General features: G+C 42.3%; 1 protein-coding gene and 1 pseudogene across 5 annotated transcripts; both read left to right on the forward strand.

The window, feature by feature from the left end:
• The first annotated feature begins 8,448 nt into the window (after nt 1-8,448).
• Nucleotides 8,449-8,629, forward strand: LOC129863060 (U2 spliceosomal RNA; annotated as a pseudogene).
• Nucleotides 8,630-9,542: 913 nt separating this feature from the next.
• LOC129861933 (calponin homology domain-containing protein DDB_G0272472-like) lies at nt 9,543-17,747 on the forward strand. Of its 5 annotated transcripts, XM_055933142.1 has the most exons (11): nt 9,543-10,134; nt 10,388-10,836; nt 11,280-11,397; nt 11,677-11,745; nt 12,086-12,142; nt 13,531-13,926; nt 14,016-14,115; nt 14,198-14,430; nt 14,888-15,060; nt 15,310-15,403; nt 15,755-17,747. In XM_055933142.1, exons 2-8 carry the CDS (start codon nt 10,393-10,395, stop codon nt 14,244-14,246), a joined length of 1,233 nt encoding a protein of 410 aa, XP_055789117.1. In that variant the 5' UTR covers nt 9,543-10,134; nt 10,388-10,392; the 3' UTR covers nt 14,247-14,430; nt 14,888-15,060; nt 15,310-15,403; nt 15,755-17,747. The 5 variants fall into 5 exon arrangements, with proteins under 5 accessions (XP_055789117.1, XP_055789116.1, XP_055789119.1 ...); XM_055933141.1 differs by lacking the exons at nt 9,543-10,134; nt 15,310-15,403 and having other exon boundaries at nt 10,149-10,836; XM_055933144.1 differs by lacking the exons at nt 9,543-10,134; nt 13,531-13,926 and having other exon boundaries at nt 10,149-10,836.
• Nucleotides 17,748-25,031: the final 7,284 nt, after the last annotated feature.

The raw sequence follows: 25,031 nt of genomic DNA on the forward strand, positions 1-25,031 counted from the left end.
CAAGTCATAGAATGTTCTCTCTGCTTCCGCACGGCAACCACCAACAGGCTGCTGAACAGCTACTATCCCCAAGTCATAGAATGTTCTCTCTGCTTCCGCACGGCAACCACCAACAGGCTGCTGAACAGCTACTATCCCCAAGTCATAGAATGTTCTCTCTGCTTCCGCACAGCAAGCACCAACAGGCTCCTGAACAGCTACTATCCCCAAGTCATAGAATGTTCTCTCTGCTTCCGCACGGCAAACACCAACAGGCTTCTGAACAGCTACTATCCCCAAGCCATAGAATGTTCTCTCTGCTTCCACATGGCAAGTGGTACCGGTGCATCAAGTCTGACACCAACAGGCTCCTGAACAGCTACTATCCCCAAGCCATAAGACTGCTAAATAGCTAACTATATACCTAACAAAGTGGCTACACGGACTATCTGAGTTGACCCTTGTATTTAACTGAGTTTTTATTTTTGACTGTGTCTATGCTCCCTCACACTGACACTCCAACACACACACAAACACTCACTACATCATTTGATGACACACATATGCACATGCATTTATACTGACTACACAGACGCACACTCACAAGCTGCTGCTACTGTGTTTATGTTTGGGCTCCTGAGTGGCACAGCGGTCTAAGGCACTGCATCTCAGTGCTAGAGGCGTCACTACAGACACCCTGGATTGATTCCAGTCTGTATCACAACCGGCCGTGATTGGGAGTCCCGTAGTGCGGTGCACAATTGGCTCAGTGTCGTCCGGGTTTGGCCCGGTCGGTAGGCTGTCGTTGTAAATAAGAATTTGTTCTTAACTGACTTGCCTAGTTAAATAAATGAGTTGAGAGGAGGAAACAAAAGAAGATGAGGAAGAGGAGAAAGTTGGAGGAAGAGGAGGAGGTGTGGTGAGCTTTAGTGTTAATACTGGAGAAAGGCCTGTCCCAGTCTCCGCTGTCTATGTACCACCAATGTCAATATAAATATCAAAACAGATACCAAACATTAAGAAACTATAAGGAAGAGAAGAGTAACTGCAGTGAAATAAGCCAGGGACCTGTGGAAAGAAGCCCCCTGATCTCCCCGTGTCCGCCAGCAGGGGAGGACACAACACCTCAGCTCGTGCTGTATGGGGTGGACCGAAGGCCGATTCCACCAAGCTCTGGCTCACCCTCAGGTGTCTGAAGGACACACTGTGGTCCTCTGACAACTTGTTGGTAGGGAAACGGGTGGAGACCCCCCACCAGGTAGTGGCCTTGAGAGCCACGGAAGCCCTGAGGTGGTATGAACAAAATAGTCTCGACCCCAGACAAAGTATCACCCACAACATCTAAGGTCCCGGCCGCCACGGCCTGACAGTGCTGCGGCGCCTAGGGGAGGGATCTCTTCTGGGCCCTGAAGGATGGGGGCGGAGTTGATTCGGAAGAGCAGGAGGAGGCAAATTTGATAAGGATTCACCCCATTCCTCCACAAAGGAGAGAAGACCGCTTTTTTAATAATGGGATTTTTAAACCGTTTTATGTCTTTAAAAAGGTATACTCTTGTTTGAATTATATGTGCACATTTTAAATGGCTTTTACAGATTGGATATTTTTAAAATTAATTATTTCTTAGGTTATTTTATTGTTTTAATAACAACATGTACTTTTAACATATTGTAGCGACCCGCACAGACAGCTGTGTGTTATGTGTTAGGCTAGTAGGTGGTTGTGTTGTACTGACCAGTACACAGTGTTCGCGGGGTCCGACATGTCAATCAACCTGCTATCTGCCAATCACGGGAATGCCTGGAATGTTCTGAGACCGGGCATCGTGGTGGTTGGCGGAGTGGCGTGGAGGGGGGTTGGGCAGGGGGGTGGAGCATCGGAAGTTAAGACCAGGTTCACCCTTTGTTCTCCCTCTTTCGTCTGGGCTTCACAAGAGAAGGTCACGGTTGGCTTGTGGGTTATTTTTCATTTATTTGGCGTGGGCTACGGCCAAACAGTAGCCTGTGTAAAGTTAGGTTAATAAACCGTCAATTCGTAAACTCAAACCTCTGTCTGGATAATTGTTCCTTTATGATCTAGTCAGGTCATTACATTGGTGTCAGAAGTAAAAACGTCGATAAAAGTTAGCCAGCTAGCTAGCTGACTTCTGTGGCTAGCTACCGTAGGTGAGAACGGGGTTGAAAATGCTTCGAGGGAATCCGAAAGTGAAGGTGGAGGTAGGGGACGATTATGGCCAATGAGGTACGTGTGAATGGACGTCGGTGGGTCTGGCTGAGGAGATCGCCAGGGCGTCGGAGCCCAGAGGCCGCTTGAGGGAGGACATTAGAGTGATGGCGGCTGAAGCGGGCATGAGCGCTTTGTCGACTGCTTCGCGCCGATTCTGGTGGGCGGACCGAAGGTGTGACGTCGACGAGGAATCTGGGGCTCAGGATGTAAACAAACATGGCGGCGCCCAGTTCCCAGCTGCGTCCCTAGCTGTTAAGACCCCGAAGTATTCCGGTAAGGCGGATTGGGAAGCTTTTCATGCTCAGTTTGAACTGTTAGCTCATTTTAGTGGCTACTGGCAGGTGCCCCTCTCCCCAGAGGCAAAACGATGTTCTCCACTAACAGAGGACACTGGCAGTTCAAGGTCCTGTGTTTTGGCCTGTGCAACGCTCCAGCTACTTTTGAGCGTTTGATGGACAGGGTGCTGGATGGCATCCCCGACAGCAGTGTCTGGTATACCATATATAAAGGCCTCCTCACAATGGCCTTATCATACAAGGCTCTACAGACAGATTAAAAAATACATAGGCTATTTTTGCGTTGATGATGTATGTATTGAAGTCAAGTGTTTCAACATTCAAGTGTATTTTATTGACAACATAGAACTGCTTGTACAAGGCGACGGTCGGTGGAAGTCTGGCGCCACCAAGTGGACAATTTGTTTTGTTCCCTTGTGGCATCAACGCTTCCTGAGATATTTTATAAAAGATAAAATGTTATGTCAATATTATTATCTGCAAATTGTTTCTCCCACCCGTATTTGATAGATTATTCCAATTTAGCTGTAAATCTGGTTTTAACTCAATAAGGATTTGTCTAGTTTCCGATTGGAGGGCGGATGAACGCGTGACTTTGTATCCTACCAATGTGTTACATTGTATCAGTGAAAAGTGTCTTTTCCCGACGTTGATCAAATCCCGATCTATGCCACCATTTTTTAACAGCATCATAATCTTTGATATTTGATGTAAAGTTTACAGAGCTCATTTTGCTGTAAGCGTTTCCGGATTTGAAGTGTCTGAGAACGGCACCTTCCTCCCGAAAGCATTGCGGTATCGCTTCTCGGCCTTTTGGCTAAGATCAAGAAAAAGATCGCGAGAAGTACCCGCGGGATCCACAAGGAGGTGCGATGTCGACATCGGCCACATCACAGTCAGCAGCCGCTGGACTGAGGAACACGCTGCGTTTTCAATGGACCGGAAATGATAGTTTGATGGAGAGATTTCGTTTTGGGAAGGAAGTCCTTTTTGGACCGCTACGCCTGACAGCAGACGACGTGCACTGCCTGCAACAGAACACACCGGAGAAGTTTTACGACGTGTCGTTCTACACCATCACCAGGCTGGAGGAGGTGAGAGGGCTTTTCCGCGCGAACGCGACAGCACCCGCCCTCAGTGCGTTTCAAGTGGAGTCCCTGTGCAGGCACAACATGAGGGTGCTAACGGTGCACATGTTCAACCCATGGGTCACAGAGGAAACATTAGTGTGCTACCTCAGCCGGTACGTGACCATCTTGCCAGGAGTGAGAGACATTAAGGACGCCCTGGGCATCTGGACAGGGAAGAGGCAGTTTCGTGTGCTGCTAAAGGAGGACGAGAGCGGCCATGATGGCTACCGCCATCCACCCGCTTCTTTTTCCATCGGAGCAGACAGGGGCTACCTTATGTATGCTGGTCAGCCTCGTTTCTGCAGGAAGTGCAGCACCTACGGGCACCTCGCTGATGCCTGCACCCAGACAAGGTGCAGAAACTGTGGGACTCTGGGCCATATAATGAGGGATTGCACCGTGCCCAAGCGCTGCAGTCTGTGCAACTCAGAGGACCACCTGTTCCGTCACTGCCCGAAGGCAGCCCCCTCTTACGCCAGAGCGGTGAGCGGGAAAAGAGCGGAGAGCGGGAAAAGACCAGAGAGCGGGAAAATACCAGACGAGGGAGAAGGACTGGAACTACGCGCCATTGAGGAGGTGGTGGAGGAGCTGGTGATGGAGAGAGAACTGCGAGGGTCCGAGGAGAGCGGGAGTGAGACGCCATCATCATCCCACGAGGAGAGCGGAGAGACCAACGGGAGTTGGAACAAGCAAGTGGAGGGGGAGAAGGGAGAGCCCACCGCGCCCTCGGCTCAGGAGAGCTGGACAACGGTGAGAGAGAGGAGGAAGTGCTCGGTGAAGAGGAAGCAGATGAGCCCTGTTTCCCCACTCATCAGCATGGAGGCGACGGAGAAGTCTGCTCTGGGGGGAAACCGTTTCAGTGTTTTGGAAAGCGGGAGGTCTGAGGAGAAAGGCGAGGGAAACCCGGGCAGCGCAGAGGAGACTCTGCTTTCCCCGTCAGGCAGCTCCATCGACAGCAGCGGTCTGGCACCCAGCGGTGTTCCAGCGCCCACACAGATGGAGGAGGAAAGGGTTTTCCCGACCAAGATCCTTGTGGACAGTCCTCCCGCAGGAGACCACCGTTTCCCGGATAGGCCTCCTAACGAGGAGATGTATTTAAAGTGAGTATGGAAAAATGTCATATTTTAGATAGTAGTCCGTTTCCCTCCTTATCCCATGTCGTCTGTTTTAAACCTAGCTAGCATAAATGTTAGAGGGCTTAGGAACCCAGTTAAAAGGGCGACTGTTTTTTCCCATTTGTCCTCCATTTGCTTCTCTGTGTGTTTTTTACAAGAAGTACATTTAAAAGATCAAAATGACGTGGAGAGGTTTACGCAGGAATGGGTTCAGGGAGAGTCGAGGTGGAGTGTCGGCGGGGTGCATTCAACAGGGGTTGGTGTGCTATGTGGGAATAGGGATTTAAAAATAGTAGGGAGTTTTTCGGCTGTACACGGGAGGGTTTTAATAGTAGATATCGATTGGAGGGGTAAATGTTTTAGATTTATTAACGTGTATGCACCATCGACACCCAAGGAAAGGAGGGAAATGCTCAACGACCTAGACGCTATTTTTATGACAAACAGACAGGTGTTTATGGGGGGAGATTTTAATGTATCATACGACCGAGGTAATCTAGGAGGGCATCTTGTAAAAAGTTTAATAGGTAAATATAATTTGGTTGATACGTATAGAGTGGAGCACGCGGATGCTACAGGTTTCACTTGGGAAAACAGCAGGGGCGCGAGGAGCCGAATAGATTATCTGTTTGCTCCGCGTGGACTCGGTGTGTCCACTGCGCGCGTCACTCCGGTATTCTATTCGGACCACAGCTGCCTGTCCGTGACAGTAGAATTAAAAACAATTGAATTTGGAAAAGGGTATTGGAAAATTAATAACGGCATTTTACATGACACAACTTTTGAGACAAGATTTAGGTCTTTTTTCCAGGGCTGTGTAACTATGAAACCGTTTTATTCTACTGTCATAGAGTGGTGGGAGAGCACAAAATTAAGAATCAAGATTTTTATTCAGAACTTTTGCAAAGACAAAGTACGTAATACCCACAAAGATTTTTATGAATTGCAGAACGAACTAAAAGATCTACACATCCAAGGTAATTTGAATGGTGGTGGATTAGATAAAGACAAATTATGTATCCTACAGAAAAAGCAGCATGCCTTTTTTGAAAAGAAAGCTCGAGACTTCATGTTTAAAAGTCAGCAGGATAAATGGGAAAATGATGAGAAGTGCTCTGCATATTTTTTCAAACAAATTAAATCACGGGGAAAGAGGAGGACTATTTCGGCTTTATTGGACCAAGATGGGGAGATGGTTGAGGATGGAGATGGCATGCTTGGTGTCGCTACACATCACTTTTCTCAGCTATTTCAAAAACAAACAATTGATTATGAGAAGGGGACTAAATTTTTAAAATGCGTGGATGTGCAGATACCGTTAGATATTAGAGACCAATTAGAAGGGGAATTGAAATTAGATGAAATTTATATGGCACTGAAGAGCATGAAAGATAACAAAGTACCAGGAGTGGATGGGCTCTCTAAAGAGTTTTACATCGTTTTTTGGGATTTAATTGGATGTCATCTGTTGGAAGTGTTTAGAAGTATATTTGGTTTGGAGCATATGGGAGGTTCGATGTGCGAGGGGGTAATCTCTCTACTTTACAAAAAGGGAGACCCCAAGACATTAGCAAATTGGAGACCTTTAACAATGTTGTGTGTTGACTATAAATTATTAAGCAAAGCCATAACTAATCGCCTATCATCTGCCATGGCATATGTTGTTGGTTTAGACCAAACATGCGGTGTGGTGGGGAGAAAAATAACCTGGAACTTGCAATTGCACAGAGACGTTCAAGCATATTTAGAGGAAAGGCACTTGCCAGCTATTACTGTGAATTTGGACCAGGAAAAAGCCTTTGACATGGTAAGCCATGAGTTTTTATTTAGAGTTATGGGAAAATTTGGGTTTGGAAATAATTTTATGAAATGGGTAAAAATTCTTTATAGTAATGTGGGTAGCAGGGTAAATATTAATGGGAATATGGGAACGGTCATCAAGCAATTACGAGGTGTCAGGCAGGGGGACCCTCTATCTGCTCTATTGTATGTTTTATATATCGAACCTTTTGCATGCGCAATTAGGACAAATTACAACATCAAAGGCATCCGTTTACCCGGAGGGGATATCCTAAAAATTTCGCAATATGCGGACGACACAGTTTTATATTTACAGGACGACCTGAGCTTGAAAGAGTCTATCAAAGTCATGGATGAATTCTCTGTTGCCTCTGGGTCAAAGATAAACAAGAATAAAACAGAAATAAAATATATGGGACCGTGGAAATGGAGAACTGATCAGTTATGTGGTTTGACTGTGTGCACAGGACCAATGGTAGTGCTCGGCATATCTTTCGGAAATGAAATTAAAGATGACATGTTTAATTGGAAAGAAAAACTAGTATCTCTTAATAAAAGATTGGGACTGTGGAAAGTGAGGCGACTATCCTTAAGTGGGAAGGTGTTAGTGCTGAAGGCGGACATTCTGCCTTCATTACTTCACCTTGCCTATGTGTTTCCCATGCCGGTGTCTCTCAGGAAAACTTTCATACGGGCACTGTTTAATTTCTTTTGGGGGGGATATGAGTACATCCGTAGAGATCGGATGTACCAGCCTATAGAGGCTGGTGGAAGGGATTTCCCTCATATTCCTCTCAAACTAGATGCGTTGTTCTATTCAAACGTTTGTTGTATTTTGCCGTCTTCTGTACACAAATGTCATATTTTAATCAAATTCTGGCTGTCTGTACCGTTAAGGTTCATGGTGGAATGGGATAATAGTAAGCCAAAAGCTGAAAGTATCCCATTACATTTTAAGAAAATAGTGGAATGGGCAAAGAAAACCCCTGTCTGCAAAGTAAAAGAAAACGTAATCAACCACAGATTGCTATACGAGAAATTAATAGAAAATTGTCGTCCTAGAGACCGATTACCAATATCGCCTTCCACCTGGCTACGGACACAATTAAAAGGGTTAGACAACAGACTGAAAGATTTTAATTGGCTTGTTTTACACAGACGTCTTCCGGTCAGATCAACATTATATGATCATAATTTGACCCTGAATAAATTTTGTCCCAGGGACAATTGTTTTGCAATTGAAACAATTCCCCATGTTTTATGGGAATGTTCTTTTGCCAAATTGGTTTGGAGAAAAATGAAACAATTTTTTGTGATTTTAAAAAACATTGATTATGAAGGGGTAGCCAAACTTGAACTAAAAAATGTGGAAAGGGTGCAATTATTAGCAATAGTGACTCTGGTGTCCCTTATCAAGACCAAACTTTGGGAGGCCAGATGTGGTGCGGTCAATGACACCCTCAAGTGGTCACCGACGGGATTAGTTGAATTTATAAAACAGGACATTTGGAAAAGAATACAATTCGAAATAGATAAGTGGGGCATTGTATCAGTGAAACAGAAATGGAAAGGGGTTTACCCTTCACTTTAAATGTTTTTAGAGCCAATTGAAATGTAGGCTAAGCCTTTGTACATATTTGATATACACTGAGGTTTATTCAGAATTCACTTTGGTATATGTATATGTTTGTATTTATAAAATTCTTTGTATTGTTTTTTGGAGATTGTTAGAGGCAAGTTAAACTTGAATGTAATAACACTGGTCAGGTTCTGCAGAACTTCATTTTTTTGAGTAGTTTTGCTATTGTTATATTGTTACACTATTTTTGGATACTGTTTTTATGAATCGATGTTATGTAATGCACTGATTATGTAATTGTATTTCAATGAGAAATGTAAATAAAATTCTTTTTCCAAAAAAAAAAAAAAAAATCTGTTCTTATCAGTTTAATATCTGATACGTCCCCTATCTGGGGACCATATATTAAATTGATTTTTGGAATAGGGAGATGGAATAGGGGCTTGCTCCGTCCACTCCACGCATCGACCTGGTATTGCAGTACCTCCAGGAACGGTGCACCCCCTGCCGTTGTAAAGAAAAAGCAGACGAAGCCAACCGGATGGTTTGTTTATTATAGTCATGATAGATATTGCGTTTAATTAAGCAAGTCTATGTCACTAGATAGTGTTCAGATACCCATTTAATCAAAACAAATTCAAATAGTTTTTGATGTTTTAATGCCGTTTTTATGTGTATAATATGATGTACAAAAATATATATGAGCTGTTTTCAAAGAAAATGCAACAATAAAACTTTTCCATAAGAAAATATATGTTCTCTGGGAGACCCGCCAGGGACCTGTGGAAGAAAACAGGCCCTGATCTCATGTCCGCCAGCAGGGGAAGACCTAACGCTCCAGCTTGTGCTGTTATGGGGTGGGCCGAAGGCCTCCACAAAGCTCTGGCCCACCCTCACGTGTCTGAAGGACGCACTGTGGTCCTCCCGCAACCTGCTGGTAGAGAAACGAGTCCCTCATGGTGTACTCTTGTACTATTTCAATCAGGAAACAACTGTCTTTACCTACTAGTTTTTTTGGAACAAGGTTGTCAAGTTTCAAAACAGCGTCCATAAGACCTACCAGCCCAGCCTCACATTCAATTCGCGCATATATGTACAAAATTTATTTCAGCAGATTTCGTGCGTTTTTGTGCATTTTTGGGGTGTTTTGTGGTGGTTCAATTCGTTTGAAAATACACGAATTTCTGTGCTACTTAATTCGTGCGAAAAGACACGAATTTAACCAGTAGGCGACACACAAGCCGTTGCAACAACCATAGACGCGATCGCCTGTATTTATTTATTTTACGTTATGAATATATAGATATTTTGTATTTTTTTTAACCATATAACCATAAGAGGTTATATATATATTTTCTTTATTTAATCCCTATTAAAACATTGTGGTTTTATGCCTATATGTACTGTTTTCGATTTTTCTGAACAGACTTCAGTATAGAATGAATCATGCAATGCATGATGGCTAATGGTGTTTTATTCGGTTGTAGTTCCATGTATTTCTTAAAAAACAAACGTGTAAACCATTTTTATTGACCAGAATGTAACTGAAAATACAATGGCAGCCTTGCCATTGTCCATCAATAACAAAACATTTTTTTTTCGTAAAACATTTGGGGAAACGTATGCAGTCATTGTAGTCTTACATTTTGATTGGCCAACCAAAATTACCAAAACGTTAACCCGTAATAAGGCTAGGGTGGCTGAGTGTAAATACATGGCTCTGAGTGTAAGCACCTTTTCACTAGAAACGTTATTGTGTTCAAATTACCGTCAGTGCGAAATAGCTAGAAACCTTTCGTATTTCCACTTGGCTGCACCTACTGTTACGATAACGATAAATCAAGTGCAATACCTGCGTCGACCTGTGTCGAGCAGCAAAACACCGGAAAGCTTCTAGCCTACCGGAAAGTTACAAGAAGAACAAGAATAGTTACCTCATCCGGTCATGTCACACTTGTTGTTAATAGATTTTTCTCCCACACCAGATGTCTGGACCCTGGACAGATAACAGGTAGGTCGCCAGTTCGTCCCTTGTTGTCAGAAATACAGCATGCATACACATTTGTTTAGTGTTTGTTAAAGTGTTTGGTTTAAAAAACGTGTTAAACCAGTAAGGAAGGTTACGTAACTAAGGTGAATAAAGTTGCATACACAACATAGAACGTGTGCTAGTAATGACATGCAGCTTTTCTCATAGACGGGGGAGGTTACTATGTGAAGGAATGTGTTAGGATTGGAAGTTTTCTCTTTATGTTTCTTATGAGATGGTATGGGCTCTGAGGACCCCCAAGACCAACTGGATGAGGCTATTAAAATGGCAGAACGCCTTGCTGAGGAGCTCAACCGAGAGAAGGACCCACAAGCCCAACTGGACGAGGCCATTAAAGAGGCAAAAAGACTGGCTGAGGAGCTCAACCCAGAGAAGGACCCACAAGCCCAACTGGAGGAGGCCATTAAAGAGGCAAAAAGACTGGCTGAGGAGCTCAACCGAGAGAAGGACCCACAAGCCCAACTGGACGAGGCCATTAAAGAGGCAAAAAGACTGGCTGAGGAGCTCAACCGAGAGAAGGACCCACAAGCCCAACTGGACGAGGCCATTAAAGAGGCAAAAAGACTGGCTGAGAAGCTCAACCGAGAGAAGGACCCACAAGCCCAACTGGACGAGGCCATTAACGAGGCAAAAAGGCTGGCTGAGGAGCTCAACCCAGAACGGGTAATGTAACAAGTCGTACATTACCAGTAATGTAACCCCTACAGCTCCCATACGTGCATAAATATTCTCAACACAACCCCAGCACCACAGCGTTATGATTTATCATTGCTTTTTGTTTGTCAAAGTAGAACCCACATGGCACAAATGTGAATTTAAACGTAGACTCCGTGATATGATCTGAACACGGGCATCAATGATGTTGCCCATTGAGCATGAGGCACAAGGGTGCACTAATTAGCATCCTTGTGTACTTCTACACATGTTAGCAGTGTGAGTGAGCCAGAACATGGGTCTACTGCAGGTGCCTTTCCTCAGCTGACAAATCACTTCACCTTATGTGGAAATAAAATGATTGCTTGTGCTCCATATGTGCACAAGCGAGCCATGCTTGTGGGAGAATTTTATTAGTGGGCCATCCATGATAATTGAAATGCACTTTTTAGGAAAATAAGAAGAAAAAGACAAACAAGCCTCCAGGGATTAGGTTCAGATGGATACAAAGGGATGTGAGAGGACAGATTGTTCCTCAAACCAGGAAGGCAACTACATCCACTTCTTTTGGTAAGTTTCATCCCGTCTAGGTGTCTAATTTTATTGATCCCTGATCTGACTTTTTCCTTTCAAACATACTGTATCATAGTATATCAAACTTTTGTTGCTGTGCCATAGGCCGGTCTAGTACCATCTACCCACAGCACATAATATATTACATGCAGGTCTGATCCCACCTTTCCCTTTCCCTAACTGTTGTCTCTGATGAAAATACATATTTAACGAAAGGAGAGCCAGAATTCCAGCAAATCTTTAGAATTGAAACCTTTTTATTACCAATTATTTCAGCTCCAAGGGCAAGTACATCAAGAGCCAGACTAGTGCAACATTTAGGGCCAGTCACTGAGGAAGAATCAGGTATTATTGATGAGCGATTGAATATATTAATCTATACAATTCCTTGTTATTCAGTGGCCTTGTAATTCATTTATTGTATTTTTATTAAATCTGTAATTGGTAGTTGAAACAATAACAAAGCACACTCCCCATCCCGTTTTGGTTAAAAGCTGAGTGATGGGGTTGGCGAAATGTAACCACTTGAATTTATTGAGAGAGCTATTATTGCAATAACTTACCATCAATGTTATTAAAATAATAGTTTTAACCATATAGCATTAATATAAATCCAAAAATGGCTTTATCAACTTCTGAATGTTTTTAATTCTAACCCTTTCCTTTTTTGCATATCTTATTTTAGAGACGAGTACCAGTGGATTGGAATCCACTCCAGTTTTAAACATTGATGAAGAAATATGTATGTTTAAATTGTTTTACTTTCAAAATTGGGGTCATCTTGGTGTTACTGAATTATACTGCACTACATCTTTATTTTGACAGTGATGCAACATTTTTAAATGTCTCTCCAGAATTTCGGATTTGAGATCAAATGTTTGATATGAGGTTACAGTACAGAATGTCCCCTTTTATTTCAGGGTATTTTTAGACTTTTCTGATTTTCCGTATCGAAATGAAGGCACTTTATATGTCTAGTTGCAAGTTGTATTGGTCGTATGTACAGGATACTGATGGTAACACAATCCAACGAAATGCTTACTTGCAGGTAGCTTCTCGACAAAGCAAATTAAAATGCTGGAGTGTAGAGACAAATTCAACATTTTAGCATCACTGTCCAAATACTTCTGTAGGGGAGTGCAATAACAACATCCTGGCAGAGCTTTTTCCTCCACATTTCCTTTAATATGAAGCAATCTGCCATTCCACATTATGGAATTATTCTTAGTTGAATTCATTCAAATCCACTATTGGAATGTTTACACAGTCTCGTTCCTTTTGTAACCACTGTCTGTAATTGTGGAAGCTGGAATCATTTGCCTTTGAGGAGAGTTTACTCTGTAGTCAAAATACACTGAGTGTACAAAATATTCCTAATATTGAGTTGCACTCCCTTTTGCCCTCAGAACAGCCTCAATTCGTCAGGGCATGGACTCTACAAGGTGTCGAAAGCGTTCCACAGGGATGCTGGCCCATGTTGACTCAAATTTTTCCCACAGTTGTGTCAATTTGGCTGGATGTCCTTTGGGTGGTTTACCATTCTTTATACACACGGGTAAATGTGGATCGTGAAAAACCCAGCAGCGTTGCAGTTCTTGACACAAACCGTTTGACCTGGCACCTACTACCATACCCCTTTCAAAGGCACTTAAATATTTTGTCTTGCCCAGTCACCTTCTGAATGGCACACATACACAATCCATGTCTCAATTGTCTCAAGGCTTAAACATCCTCCTTTAATCTGTCTCCTCCCCTTTGTCTACACTGAAGTGGATTTAATAGGTGACATCAATAAGGGATCATAGCTTTGACCTGGTCAGTCTGTCAGGCAAAGAGAATGTTTTGTACTCAGTGTGTTGTTGCTGTTTTAAGAACATTCAGAATTTCTATTTGACGATGGGATCAAGTTCTATTGTTTGATATTCCAATTTAGACTTTACTCAACATTTTGGTCTGCCCTGTAATTGAATTTACTGTAGAATCAAAGCTGAGGTTTTTGGCTTGTCACACCATAGATTTTGCAGAGATATATTTGCTGTCACCCACTTACAGCCCTATGTTCATTTTAATATATAAATTATATCATATTCTTAATTGAATCATTTTCCCATTTTTGTGTTTTCAAAAAAGCAATACTTCATAGAGAAATTAACATCCTCCTAGCTGACTTAGAAGACCCTGAGTGTTCAAATCCTGCTGTGCCTGGTGCATCACACAGTTGGAGTGTGAGGAAGGAACTCTCACAGGATAGGTGGAGGGAGTCCAGGCCTGAGATTGTAGATTCTCTGCTGGCTGCAGAGCATGCTTCTCAGAAGATCTGTCAGTCATGCAATGTGAAAAGGGCTATTCTGCGATGTAGAGACTGTCTGCCGAAACAGCTTTACTGCGAAGACTGCGATGTCTCTACACATGCAAAGTTCCCCCTGCACAACAGAGAGTCCATGATCGAGGGGTTCTACACGCCCCTTCCTCCAACTACAGCCATATCCCTCCACAGTGATGAGAAATATGCACTTCATGAACAGGGTGTGTTTAAAAAGAAATTGCGGCTGATTGTATTATATCAAAGTTCAAATGTATTGTTGTTTATTGTTGTATATAAATATTGTCCCTAGATTGTTTCTTACCATTGGATGTACCAGAGGTGATATGTGGTTGCCTGACAAGCACCATCCATGTTGGCCCTGGGAAACATCATCCTCGTAGGAATAAATGGTATGTGCAATATCTACAAGAACCAAACAGTGATGTAGCAATGTAAAAAAACATTAATTCAGACTACATTTTTTCCCTCAAGGTCGCTACAATGTCACAGTGCCTGTGCTTACCTGCACAACTTGTCTTAGCACCTGGACAGCAAACTTGGCAGATCTGATAAAGAATGGGTACTGGCCTGCCACTGTCAACTGTGACACCATATACCAGGTAGATCTGTTCAGCTCTTTTGAGGAGCTGAAAGTGTCAGCCCCAGGAATGTCCCGTCTGGCGTTTATGCGGATTTTGGAGCAGCGAACTGACTACTTTGGCAGGGTAACAATCAATTATACTCAGCTTTACCAATGTATGACTTCAGGTTAACTATGTTACATTTTGTTACAACACTTTGTGTAACATAACTTTATTCCCAGTACTATAACTATGTTAAAACTTCAGGTCTCTTGCTACAGTATGTGTTAGCCTCCTGCACCACTGTCCTGCCATGCCCCTTATCTGTGCCACTCTTGCTACAGTATGTGTTAGCCTCCTGCACCACTGTCCTGCCATGCCCTCTTATCTGTGCCCCTCTTGCATCCAATATTTCTGCTCTTTACAACATAAATACTCGTCTTACTTTTGCATTGACTTTCACCTGCTTTGCTGTCAACACTATGTACTGGCCCTACTATAACTCAAATCCAGTCAGCCATAGTGAATTATAGTATGTTTTGTTTATACTATTGTTGTAAGTTATTTAATATATTTTCTATATGTATTTTTCCCTTACCAGAACGGAATGATATGTGGGGACACTTTTCAAAAAAGCTTCTTTGAGTGGACGTACTGCCGCTCTGAAATTGATCAGGTCTGTGATATACAGTACTTTGACTGCCCAGCCTGTTCACCCAGCATGCTTGCAGTGTCAGTGGACGGGAACAAGAAGCTGTATCGATTCAAAAAAGGGTATGTAAAACTATTCTTAATTTATCAAATAACACCGTACTCTATATCATTTAAACAATCCAAACAAGGTTTGCCTTTTCTTTGTCCAGTGTGAATGTTTTCAAATGCAGTTGAGGTCATTCTTAGCTTAAATGTTTTGAGTTTGTAATGAAATGAATTATCAACATTGTCAAGTGTCCCACAATCAGTTACTGAGGTTGATTGCTATTTCATGTCACTTATTTAATGTTTTTCACTTATCCTTTCAAGGACTGATGACAAAGGATTCTTTGATGGCTTATTTATCTGCAAGGATGAGGATGTGTCTGACTCTGTCAACTATGTCCATACAAAGACTAAACATGTACGTTTTCTGTGTATCGTCTAATCTGTGAAATAGGACTGGCCTCGGGCCATCTGACTCAAAGGCAGACTCGTTATACACTATTCCAATAAAAACATATAATTTTGGAGAGATGGTAATCCTCTCTCTTCAAGTCCAGGGTCGTTACACCACTCCCTCTGTTCAGAAATGCAATACACTTTACAAGTGCCTCTTTTTGACAGTCAATTTCCAACTTCTGATCTCCATTGTAGGGAACACAGGGGGTAGCTCAGCGCCCTCAGCTAGATTTGAAAAACCTAACCACTGTCCCGTTAACACTTCCCCCCCAAAACATTATTTCTACCTATACTCTTCTACTCCCTTGCCTAGGGTTATGGAAAAGGGGTATGTGGAGCATCCCAGTGGACAGCAGCTAAAGAGTCGTCAAGGAAAACAAACAACAAACTTGATGAAGAGGGACTGGAAGTTGCCGTCTGCCGCCACGGAATACTTCTAAGGAGCCTCAACATGATGCGTGGAGAGATATTTGCGTACCCACTGTTCTTGCAGAAGGAATTGTCTGGCAGCAGGAACATACAATTCATGTGTACGGATGTGATCTGCAAATTTTGGCCATACCTGACCAAAGTTGCCCTTCATTGTCCAGAACTCGCCACTCTTCTAGACATGAAGCCACATGGAGCAACCCTGGAGAAGACCCTGGAGAAGACCCTGTCACTGAAACTCTGGAGCTTGGACCTGGGGATGACAAGGTGGCCAACTGTGGTTGAGGGGAGAGAGCATGAGGGCTGATAGGAGAGAAGAAGGTCAGAGAGGATGGGGGTAGCAAGGTGGGGGGAGATGTTTTTAGGTCAGGAGGATCTTGTAATTAATGCGGTGGGAGACAGGGAGCCAGCGGAGTTCACAGAGGATGGGGGTGATATGCTGCCAGGATGATTTAGTGGGTTAGAAGATGGGCTGCCAGGATGATTTAGTGGGTTAGAAGATGGGCTGCCAGGATGATTTAGTGGGTTAGAAAATGGGCTGCCAGGATGATTTAGTGGGTTAGAAGATGGGCTGCCAGGATGATTTAGTGGGTTAGAAGACGGGCTGCTGAGTTTTGAACCATTTGGAGCTTATGGAGGGAGTCTGTTCGTGCCGGGGAGTAGAGTTGCAATAGTCTATTCAGGACAAGAAGAAAGCATGGATGGGAGTTCCGGCCGGCAGGACAGGAGAGGGAGGGGCTGACTTTGGCGAATTCGCCTAAGTGGAATAATTAGTTTTTTACAGTCTGATGGATGTGGTGGTTGAGGGATAGGGTCTTAAAGTAGACAAACATACATATTTCTGTCCAAATACCTTTCACAATTGCCTCATACAACCGTTGGATTGATGCCATTGAGGTCTGGTTCATCATACCACTGTGAGGACACAGTGCAGTTGACGACAAAATGTTACCCTTCTTCCTCTTGCTGAGGAGTAGCAGGGGATACACTCCTACCTTGTGGAACCTATGTACCTGGGATCATTGATGACAAAATAACTTCCAGAAACACAACAAATATCAGTCAAATAATGACATTTAGATTTACAGTCAAATGACAACAACAAATAAGTGCATAGGGCCTATCATTTCCCTAAGCAAGAAATGCATAAATATTTTTAGAGGAAAACATAATAAAGCTTACCAGCTTGTTTGCTGCATTAATCAAGGTTGCAAATCTTCCATATTTAATAGTCTTAGTTGCCCATTCATCAGTAGCCTTCATTTTCTGGGCCTCTAACTTCACCTTCAGCTGTATTAATGCACCACAGAACTTGCACTTCTTTGAGGCTACTCCTATTGGTGTTTTACAGCTAGGACACAGCTTACGGCTGGAGCCAGGAGCCATTCTGAATGAAAGGTGGATATGAAAGTGTCAGAAAGAATAGCCCTATACACATCACTTTGACTGATGGAATGCACCAGGGAGGTCCACTCTGGCAATGGGCTTGAATTGACAAGGATAACTACAGATTGTGAGAAAAAAACTATACTAACAATAGCAATTAATAAAGAGAGTTTGGCCAACTAAGGATCTGACGTTGAGTTCACATTAAACATCAAGCCCTGACCCTTCTCAAACCCACTAAAGAAGTGCTGTGTGTGTGTTTGAAGGTGACATGGGTTTCAATGACTCAATCATATGGGTCAGATCTGATAATGGACCACGCCTAGTAATAAAACTAAGCCTGAGGCTTTAACATGCCACACTGTAACGTAATGTGTCATACTAACTGTTGACTACTATTGTAACCTAGATGTAGGCTACCAGCCATAGCCTCAGGTGCACAGTGCAATGAGTGTCGTTAGTTGACAGATTAAACAATACTTGGGCCAGTGGGATTTGGTTGCTTATTTTAAGATACAATTTTTGAATAATCTCCTCCAGTTGGTTGGCATTTTAAAACTACAACCTGGTTTGTTTTTGAAAACACAAGAAATGGGAAGAAAGCTGAATTAAAAGAGAAAAAGTTTCCACTTACTTAAAATGCAGCCAGATGGATAGATCAAGAGATCTGTACAAAGAGGATGTATAGAAAGAAAGAGAGAGATGGAGAGACTAAAGGTGTCAGCCGTAGGTGTGAGTTGTCTGAATAGAAGGGTGGTAGGTGTGAAGGGTCTTTATTTGGAGCTGCAAAGTAAACAGAATAGAACAAGTTTAGAATTTTATTTCACAGCTGTATATGTAGGATACTTATTTTAATAAAAAAATGTAACTCAGCATTAAAATGTACTTAATTAGTAAGTGGATTATAGCACAAAAAATACAGGTGGTGTACAAAAATGTAAAGAATGTGAATGATGGATAACAAGATGACCATTCACTGTATATGGGAGCATTGCTGTCTGGTGGTCCCAATTCATCCATTGTTTGGAATTGTTTTCTCCACAAGATCTAAAACTGTCTAATTTAGAAAGACTTTGCAAAGACAAGTTGAACTAGCTCTAATAGGCAGGGGTGTCAAACTCATTCCACAGAGGGCCAAGTGTCTGCTGGTTTTTGGTTTTTCATGTCAATGAACACCTGGACAACCTAACCAGGTGAGGGGAGTTCCTTAGTCATTTGTGACCTTCATTTATCAATCAAGGGTGGAGCAAAAACCTACCGACACTCAGACCTCCCATGGTAGGAGTTTGACACATGTGGATTAAAGTAATTAACCACTCAAACTAGTTTAATCAGGTGTGTAGATGTTGCCCAGAACAAAACCCTGCGCCCACCATTGAACTCCATAGACTGTAGCCTAGCTCGCTAGCTAGCTAAAGACAGCTAGCTGAACTGTTGAGTAGGCCTATAGCTAAGATTTTGATTGAAAACCTTGACAGATCAGTGAAAATGCATAGTGGTTTGAAAAATGTCGTTAAAATCAATCTCCATAACATTACATACTATCGATTACAACCACATGGTTTATTTGCATCCTTCACTTACCGGGAAAGAGAATGATCGCTTGGGAGGATCGGGTACGTTCCAAGTTGTCTTCTTTGTTGAAGTCATGGTGCGCATTTGTGTTGTAGGTCAAATTACACAGATTCTGCACAGAATAAGAATATACATTCAAACTGCCTGGAAAAGCGTTTCTAAGATTCATTTAATTTGATATTCTTATATAAACTGAACAACACAGAAAGTAACCTCCCCTGCAGCCGATTGTGTTGACGAGCTGGAACGCGCTCCGCATTACATGGGGTTGAAGTTGCATATGTACAGTACTGATCTTGGGTCAGTTTTCCGTTATTTTCTCGTACGACACGGGGAGAGAAACCCGCAAGGGTTTTGATCGGCCAACATGTTTTCTGACTGCAATGAGCGCAACACCAAAAAATATTAAGTGAAATCAAGCATAGAAAACAGTATTTGCCATTGATAATGTATTTCAATGTTCCCTGGCAAAGATCCCAAAGAGTGCCATTACTTTGAGTAATCTCTGAACGGTTTCAAAATGCCTACCTGTTGAATATCATCTTGTCTGCAGCAAATAAATGTATGGTTTAGTCTCCCACTCCACTCCATGAAGAGTGGAGTGGGAGACTAAATACATTTCTGAAATGTTATGAATAAAATCGTGTATGGTTGCCTACATGAAAAAAAGGCGTTCTGATTACAAGTGCACCAGTATCCAAAGTCTTACGCGAAATCAAGCACAGAAAACAGCATTGGCATTAATAAAACAATATTTCCCACGAATTAAGTCGCACGTAAATGTGCGTCTTTTCTCAAAAATTGTGTTCAGCAAGTCTAAAACAGTACATAGAGGCAGAAAAAAGACACATTTTAAAACATGGTTAAACAAAGACAAAATGTCTGTATATTCATGACGTTGAATTAGCCATTAAGAAGAACAAAAATGAAATATAAATTATCGCGTCTATATGGTTGTTGCAAAGGCTTGTGTCGCCTACTGGTTACATTCGTGTCTTTTCGCACGAATTAAGTAGCACAGAAATTCGTGTATTTTCAAACGAATTGAACCACCCCAAAAATGCACAAAAACGCACGAAATCTGCTGAAATAAATTTTGTACATATATGCGCGAATTGAATGTGAGACTGTGTTGCAGCGTTAAGTGTTGCTGTCATTTCAGTCGCCGTAGTAGCTGACGTGTATAGCGTTGTATCTGGTCAAACACAATGTTTTCCCGAAGTTTACTACGGGTTGGTAACAGGCTGATTGGTCGGCTATTTGAGCCAGCAAAGGGGACTTTACTATTCTTCGCTAGCGGAATGACTTTTAGCTTCTCTCCAGGCCTGAGGACACCCTTTCATGTAGGCTTAAATTGAAGATGTGGCTTTATCATCCGCAGTAATTTTCCATCCAGGTTGTCAGACCCCGGTGGCTTGTCATTCTCTGATAGACCATTTTTTTTCACCTCTTCCACACTCACTTTACGGAGTTAAAAATGTCAATGCTTGTCTTTCATAATTTGGTCAGATATACTTGGATTTGTAGTGTGGGCGTTTGTAGTTTGCATGTCATTGCCTAAATTTGCTAATCTTGCCAATAAAAAAAAATCATGACAGAAGTTGGCCATATCAATGGGTTTTGTGATGAATGAGCCAACTGATTCAATGAAGGATGGAGCTGAATTTGCCAGTTTTTCCCAAAATATAATTTAAGGTGTTCCAAAAATGTTCATTATCATTCTTTATATCATTGATTTTTGTTTCATAGTATAGTTAATTCTTTTTATTTAGTTTAGTCACATGATTTCTCAATTTGCAGTACATTTGCCACGGGTTGGGCTGCCAGACTTATATGCTATACCTTTTGCCTCAAACTTCTTGTATGACCTCTTATACACTATATTAGGCCCAGCCTTTGGAACTTTGGTTTTCCTAGATATGGCTACAATATTATGATCACGACATCCGATGGATTTGGATACTGCTTTAAAACAAATTTCTCCAGCTTTAGTAAAGATTTGACGTTGATGATTTCATTCCTGTACTGTTTGTAAATACCCTCCCTGTTAGGTTGACTGTCAACCTCAACCAGGTTGCAGACACTGGTTACAGTTTGAAGTTTTTTCTTGAGTCGGTAGCTTGATGAAAGCCAGTCAATATTTAAATCACCCAGAAAATATACCCCTTTGTTGATATCACATAAATTATCAAGCATTTTACACATATTATCCAGATACTGACTGTTAGCACTTGGTGGTCTATAGCAGCTTCCCACCAGAATGGGCTTTAGGTGAGGCAGATGAACCTGTAGCCATATTACTTCAACAGTATTTAACATGAGATCGTCTCTAATCTTTACAGGAATGTGGCTCTGAATATAAACAGCAGCACCTCCATTAGCATTTCTATGTTTTCTGTAAATTGTAAGGGCTGTCTCTCTCCTCATCCTCGGACGAGGAGAGGAGAGAAGGATCATCAGACCAAAATGCAGCATTCGGGAAATAAGCCATCCTTTATTTAAATACGACGATGGCAACACGAAAAACAAAACACTTTCAAAATGACAAAACAAGAAAACGACGTAGACGAAAAAAACCTGAACATGAACTTACTTAACTAAAACGTAAAACTCACGGACAGGAACAGACTACATCGAAACGAAACGAACAACCGAACAGTCCCGTATGGTGCAAGACATAACACAGATACGGAAGACAATCACCCACAAACAAACAGTGAGAACACCCTACCTAAATATGACTCTTAATTAGAGGAGAACGCAAAACACCTGCCTCTAATTAAGAGCCATACCAGGCAACCAAAACCAACATAGAAACAGATAACATAGACTGCCCACCCAAAACACATGCCCTGACCTAAACACATACAAAAAACAACATAAAACAGGTCAGGACCGTTACATAAATGTTATAACCTTGTATTTACTTTTCTGTTCTTTTGCACACCAGTATTTCTACTTGCACATCATCATCTGCTCTATCACTCCAGTGTTAATCTGTGTTAATCAGTGTTAATCTGCTAAATTGTAATTACTTCGCTACTATGGCCTATTTATTGCTTTACCTCTTCACGCCATTTGCACACACTGTATATAGACTTTCTTTTTTTTCTATTGTGTTATTGACTGTATGTTTTGTTTATTCCATGTGTAACACTGTGTCGTTGTTTGTGTCGCACTGCTTTGCTTTATCTTGGCCAGGTCGCAGTTGTAAATGTGAACTTGTTCTCAACTAGCCTACCTGTTTAAACAAAGATGAAATAAAATAAATTTGTATTGCTACCACTGTATCATCAAAGGTATTATCTAAGTGAGTTTCAGAGATAGTCAGAATATAAATGGCGGTAGACGTCCTGCTAGGGCACACCGCCTCATTGCTAACAGCATAACTCTGGTTCATAGTCACACGATTACTGCATATAATAGCTGTAGTATCAACAGAGGTATGCAGGGCAGTTAGGGGGACATAAATTAGGTTACTTACATTGTGTCTTTCAACACCCCCTGGGATAATGTACATTTGCTGCAGCATTATGACAACTCATTGACACAGTGGTAGGGATTAACTGAGCTGGGCTTGGGTCATTGATAAGTCCTTGTTTCAACGCATACTTGAAATGTGTGGACAGAGTTCCAGGAGCCAAGATAATTTGGATGGACTCCGTTATTCCTGTAGAGTATCTTCTGTTTACAGAAGGTGTCAGAGTTATCTATAAAAGTGATTCCAAAAGAGCTACAGTAATCTTTTAGCCAGGTGTATAATGCCAGTAGCCAGGTGTATAGTGCCAGTAGCCAGGTGTATAGTGCCAGTAGCCAGGTGTATAATGCCAGTAGCCAGGTGTATAATGCCAGTAGCCAGGTGTATAGTGCCAGTAGCCAGGTGTATAGTGCCAGTAGCCAGGTGTATAGTGCCAGTAGCCAGGTGTATAGTGCCAGTAGCCAGGTGTATAGTGCCAGTAGCCAGGTGTATAGTGCCAGTAGCCAGGTGTATAGTGCCAGTAGCCAGGTGTATAGTGCCAGTAGCCAGGTGTATAGTGCCAGTAGCCAGGTGTATAATGCCAGTAGCCAGGTGTATAATGCCAGTAGCCAGGTGTATAGTGCCAGTAGCCAGGTGTATAATGCCAGTAGCCAGGTGGATAATGCCAGTAGCCAGGTGGATAATGCCAGTAGCCAGGTGGATAATGCCAGTAGCCAGGTGGATAATGCCAGTAGCCAGGTGTATAATGCCAGTAGCCAGGTGTATAATGCCAGTAGCCAGGTGTATAGTGCCAGTAGCCAGGTGTATAGTGCCAGTAGCCAGGTGTATAGTGCCAGTAGCCAGGTGTATAGTGCCAGTAGCCAGGTGGATAATGCCAGTAGCCAGGTGTATAATGCCAGTAGCCAGGTGGATAATGCCAGTAGCCAGGTGGATAATGCCAGTAGCCAGGTGGATAATGCCAGTAGCCAGGTGTATAATGCCAGTAGCCAGGTGTATAATGCCAGTAGCCAGGTGTATAATGCCAGTAGCCAGGTGGATAATGCCAGTAGCCAGGTGTATAATGCCAGTAGCCAGGTGTATAATGCCAGTAGCCAGGTGGATAATGCCAGTAGCCAGGTGGATAATGCCAGTAGCCAGGTGTATAATGCCAGTAGCCAGGTGTATAATGCCAGTAGCCAGGTGTATAATGCCAGTAGCCAGGTGGATAATGCCAGTAGCCAGGTGGATAATGCCAGTAGCCAGGTGGATAATGCCAGTAGCCAGGTGGATAATGCCAGTAGCCAGGTGGATAATGCCAGTAGCCAGGTGGATAATGCCAGTAGCCAGGTGGATAATGCCAGTAGCCAGGTGGATAATGCCAGTAGCCAGGTGGATAATGCCAGTAGCCAGGTGTATAATGCCAGTAGCCAGGTGTATAATGCCAGTAGCCAGGTGTATAATGCCAGTAGCCAGGTGTATAATGCCAGTAGCCAGGTGGATAATGCCAGTAGCCAGGTGGATAATGCCAGTAGCCTGCTGAATCTTTTACCCCCCCGGCCCAACGATGGTATCGTACCTGAAATGATTTGCTGTTTTTGTTGTTGTTGTATCTTTCAGTGATAGAATCAGTTCTCTAAAATATTTTTTTGTTGCCCTGAAAATCACATTTTTTTCAATAGAAAAACAAACATTGGATGTTCTAAGTCTACAACCACATCAGGAGACCACTTTTGATATCTGGGAAAATTCTACGAAATTTAGATTTTTTTTTGTGTAGTTGCCCTTTTAATTCAACTGGTCAGGCTCCTAGCACTGTTGATTGGTTCGGGGTTGTTTCTGTAGCACACATGAGATGGAGTCTGCAAAACAAATGACCACTGGATTGATGCAAATAATCATGATATCGTTCTGCCAGGAAAACACAGGCTACTTTGTCGCTAGTTAGCATCTAATTGAGAAGGTTTTCCTGTTCCTTCATTGTTTGAAACCTGGATATTTTGCTTCATATTAGGAGGCATGTCTTACTTTGCTTCAAAGTAGCCTGTTGCCAAAAAAACATTATAGAAACGTAGAGGGAATTATTTTATAAAGACCTCCTCGTATGCATGGAGGGAATTATTTTATAAAGACCTCCTCGTATGCATGGAGGGAATTATTTTATAAAGACCTCCTCGTATGCCTAGAGGGAATTATTTTATAAAGACCTCCTCGTATACATGGAGGGAATTATTTTATAAAGACCTCCTCGTATGCATGGAGGGAATTATTTTATAAAGACCTCTTCGTATGCCTAGAGGGAATTATTTTATAAAGACCTCCTCGTATACATGGAGGGAATTATTTTATAAAGACCTCCTCGTATGCATGGAGGGAATTATTTTATAAAGACCTTCTCGTATGAGCTCTCTTGTTCTATTGGTTTTCAAATCAACTTTCTATAATTATTTAGCAGCCAAAGGCGTTATCCTAGTCGTATTATCAACCCGTGATAATGGTTGCATCTTCAGATCTTCCCTCTTTCTACACGTCTAAAGGATATTTCCATCTCTGTCCATGAAACCGCTCATATGTGTAGTACACGGGGTGTTTTCCTGCAAATCGCATTTTTTGGGGATATTTGCGCATATAGTCCTATTGCCTTGTGCACATTGCTGCGTTAAAAATGTGAAGAAATAATAGCCTATCGACATTTTCAACTTAACATTCTGATCTGTTCCATCAGCCTTATTAATTGATAGAGTAT

The sequence above is a fragment of the Salvelinus fontinalis genome, chromosome 9 (genome assembly GCF_029448725.1).
Source record: "Salvelinus fontinalis isolate EN_2023a chromosome 9, ASM2944872v1, whole genome shotgun sequence".
Taxonomy (NCBI): Eukaryota; Metazoa; Chordata; class Actinopteri; order Salmoniformes; family Salmonidae; genus Salvelinus; species Salvelinus fontinalis.

Excerpts from the sequence above, each read along its gene's own strand:
- LOC129861933 (XM_055933142.1), top strand. The coding sequence starts at position 10,393 with ATGGGCTCTGAGGACCCCCAAGACCAACTGGATGAGGCTATTAAAATG. Across the intron at positions 10,837-11,279 it reads AGGAGCTCAACCCAGAACGG|GAAAATAAGAAGAAAAAGAC; the intron begins GTAATGTAACAA and ends TGCACTTTTTAG. Across the intron at positions 11,746-12,085 it reads AGTCACTGAGGAAGAATCAG|AGACGAGTACCAGTGGATTG; the intron begins GTATTATTGATG and ends ATCTTATTTTAG.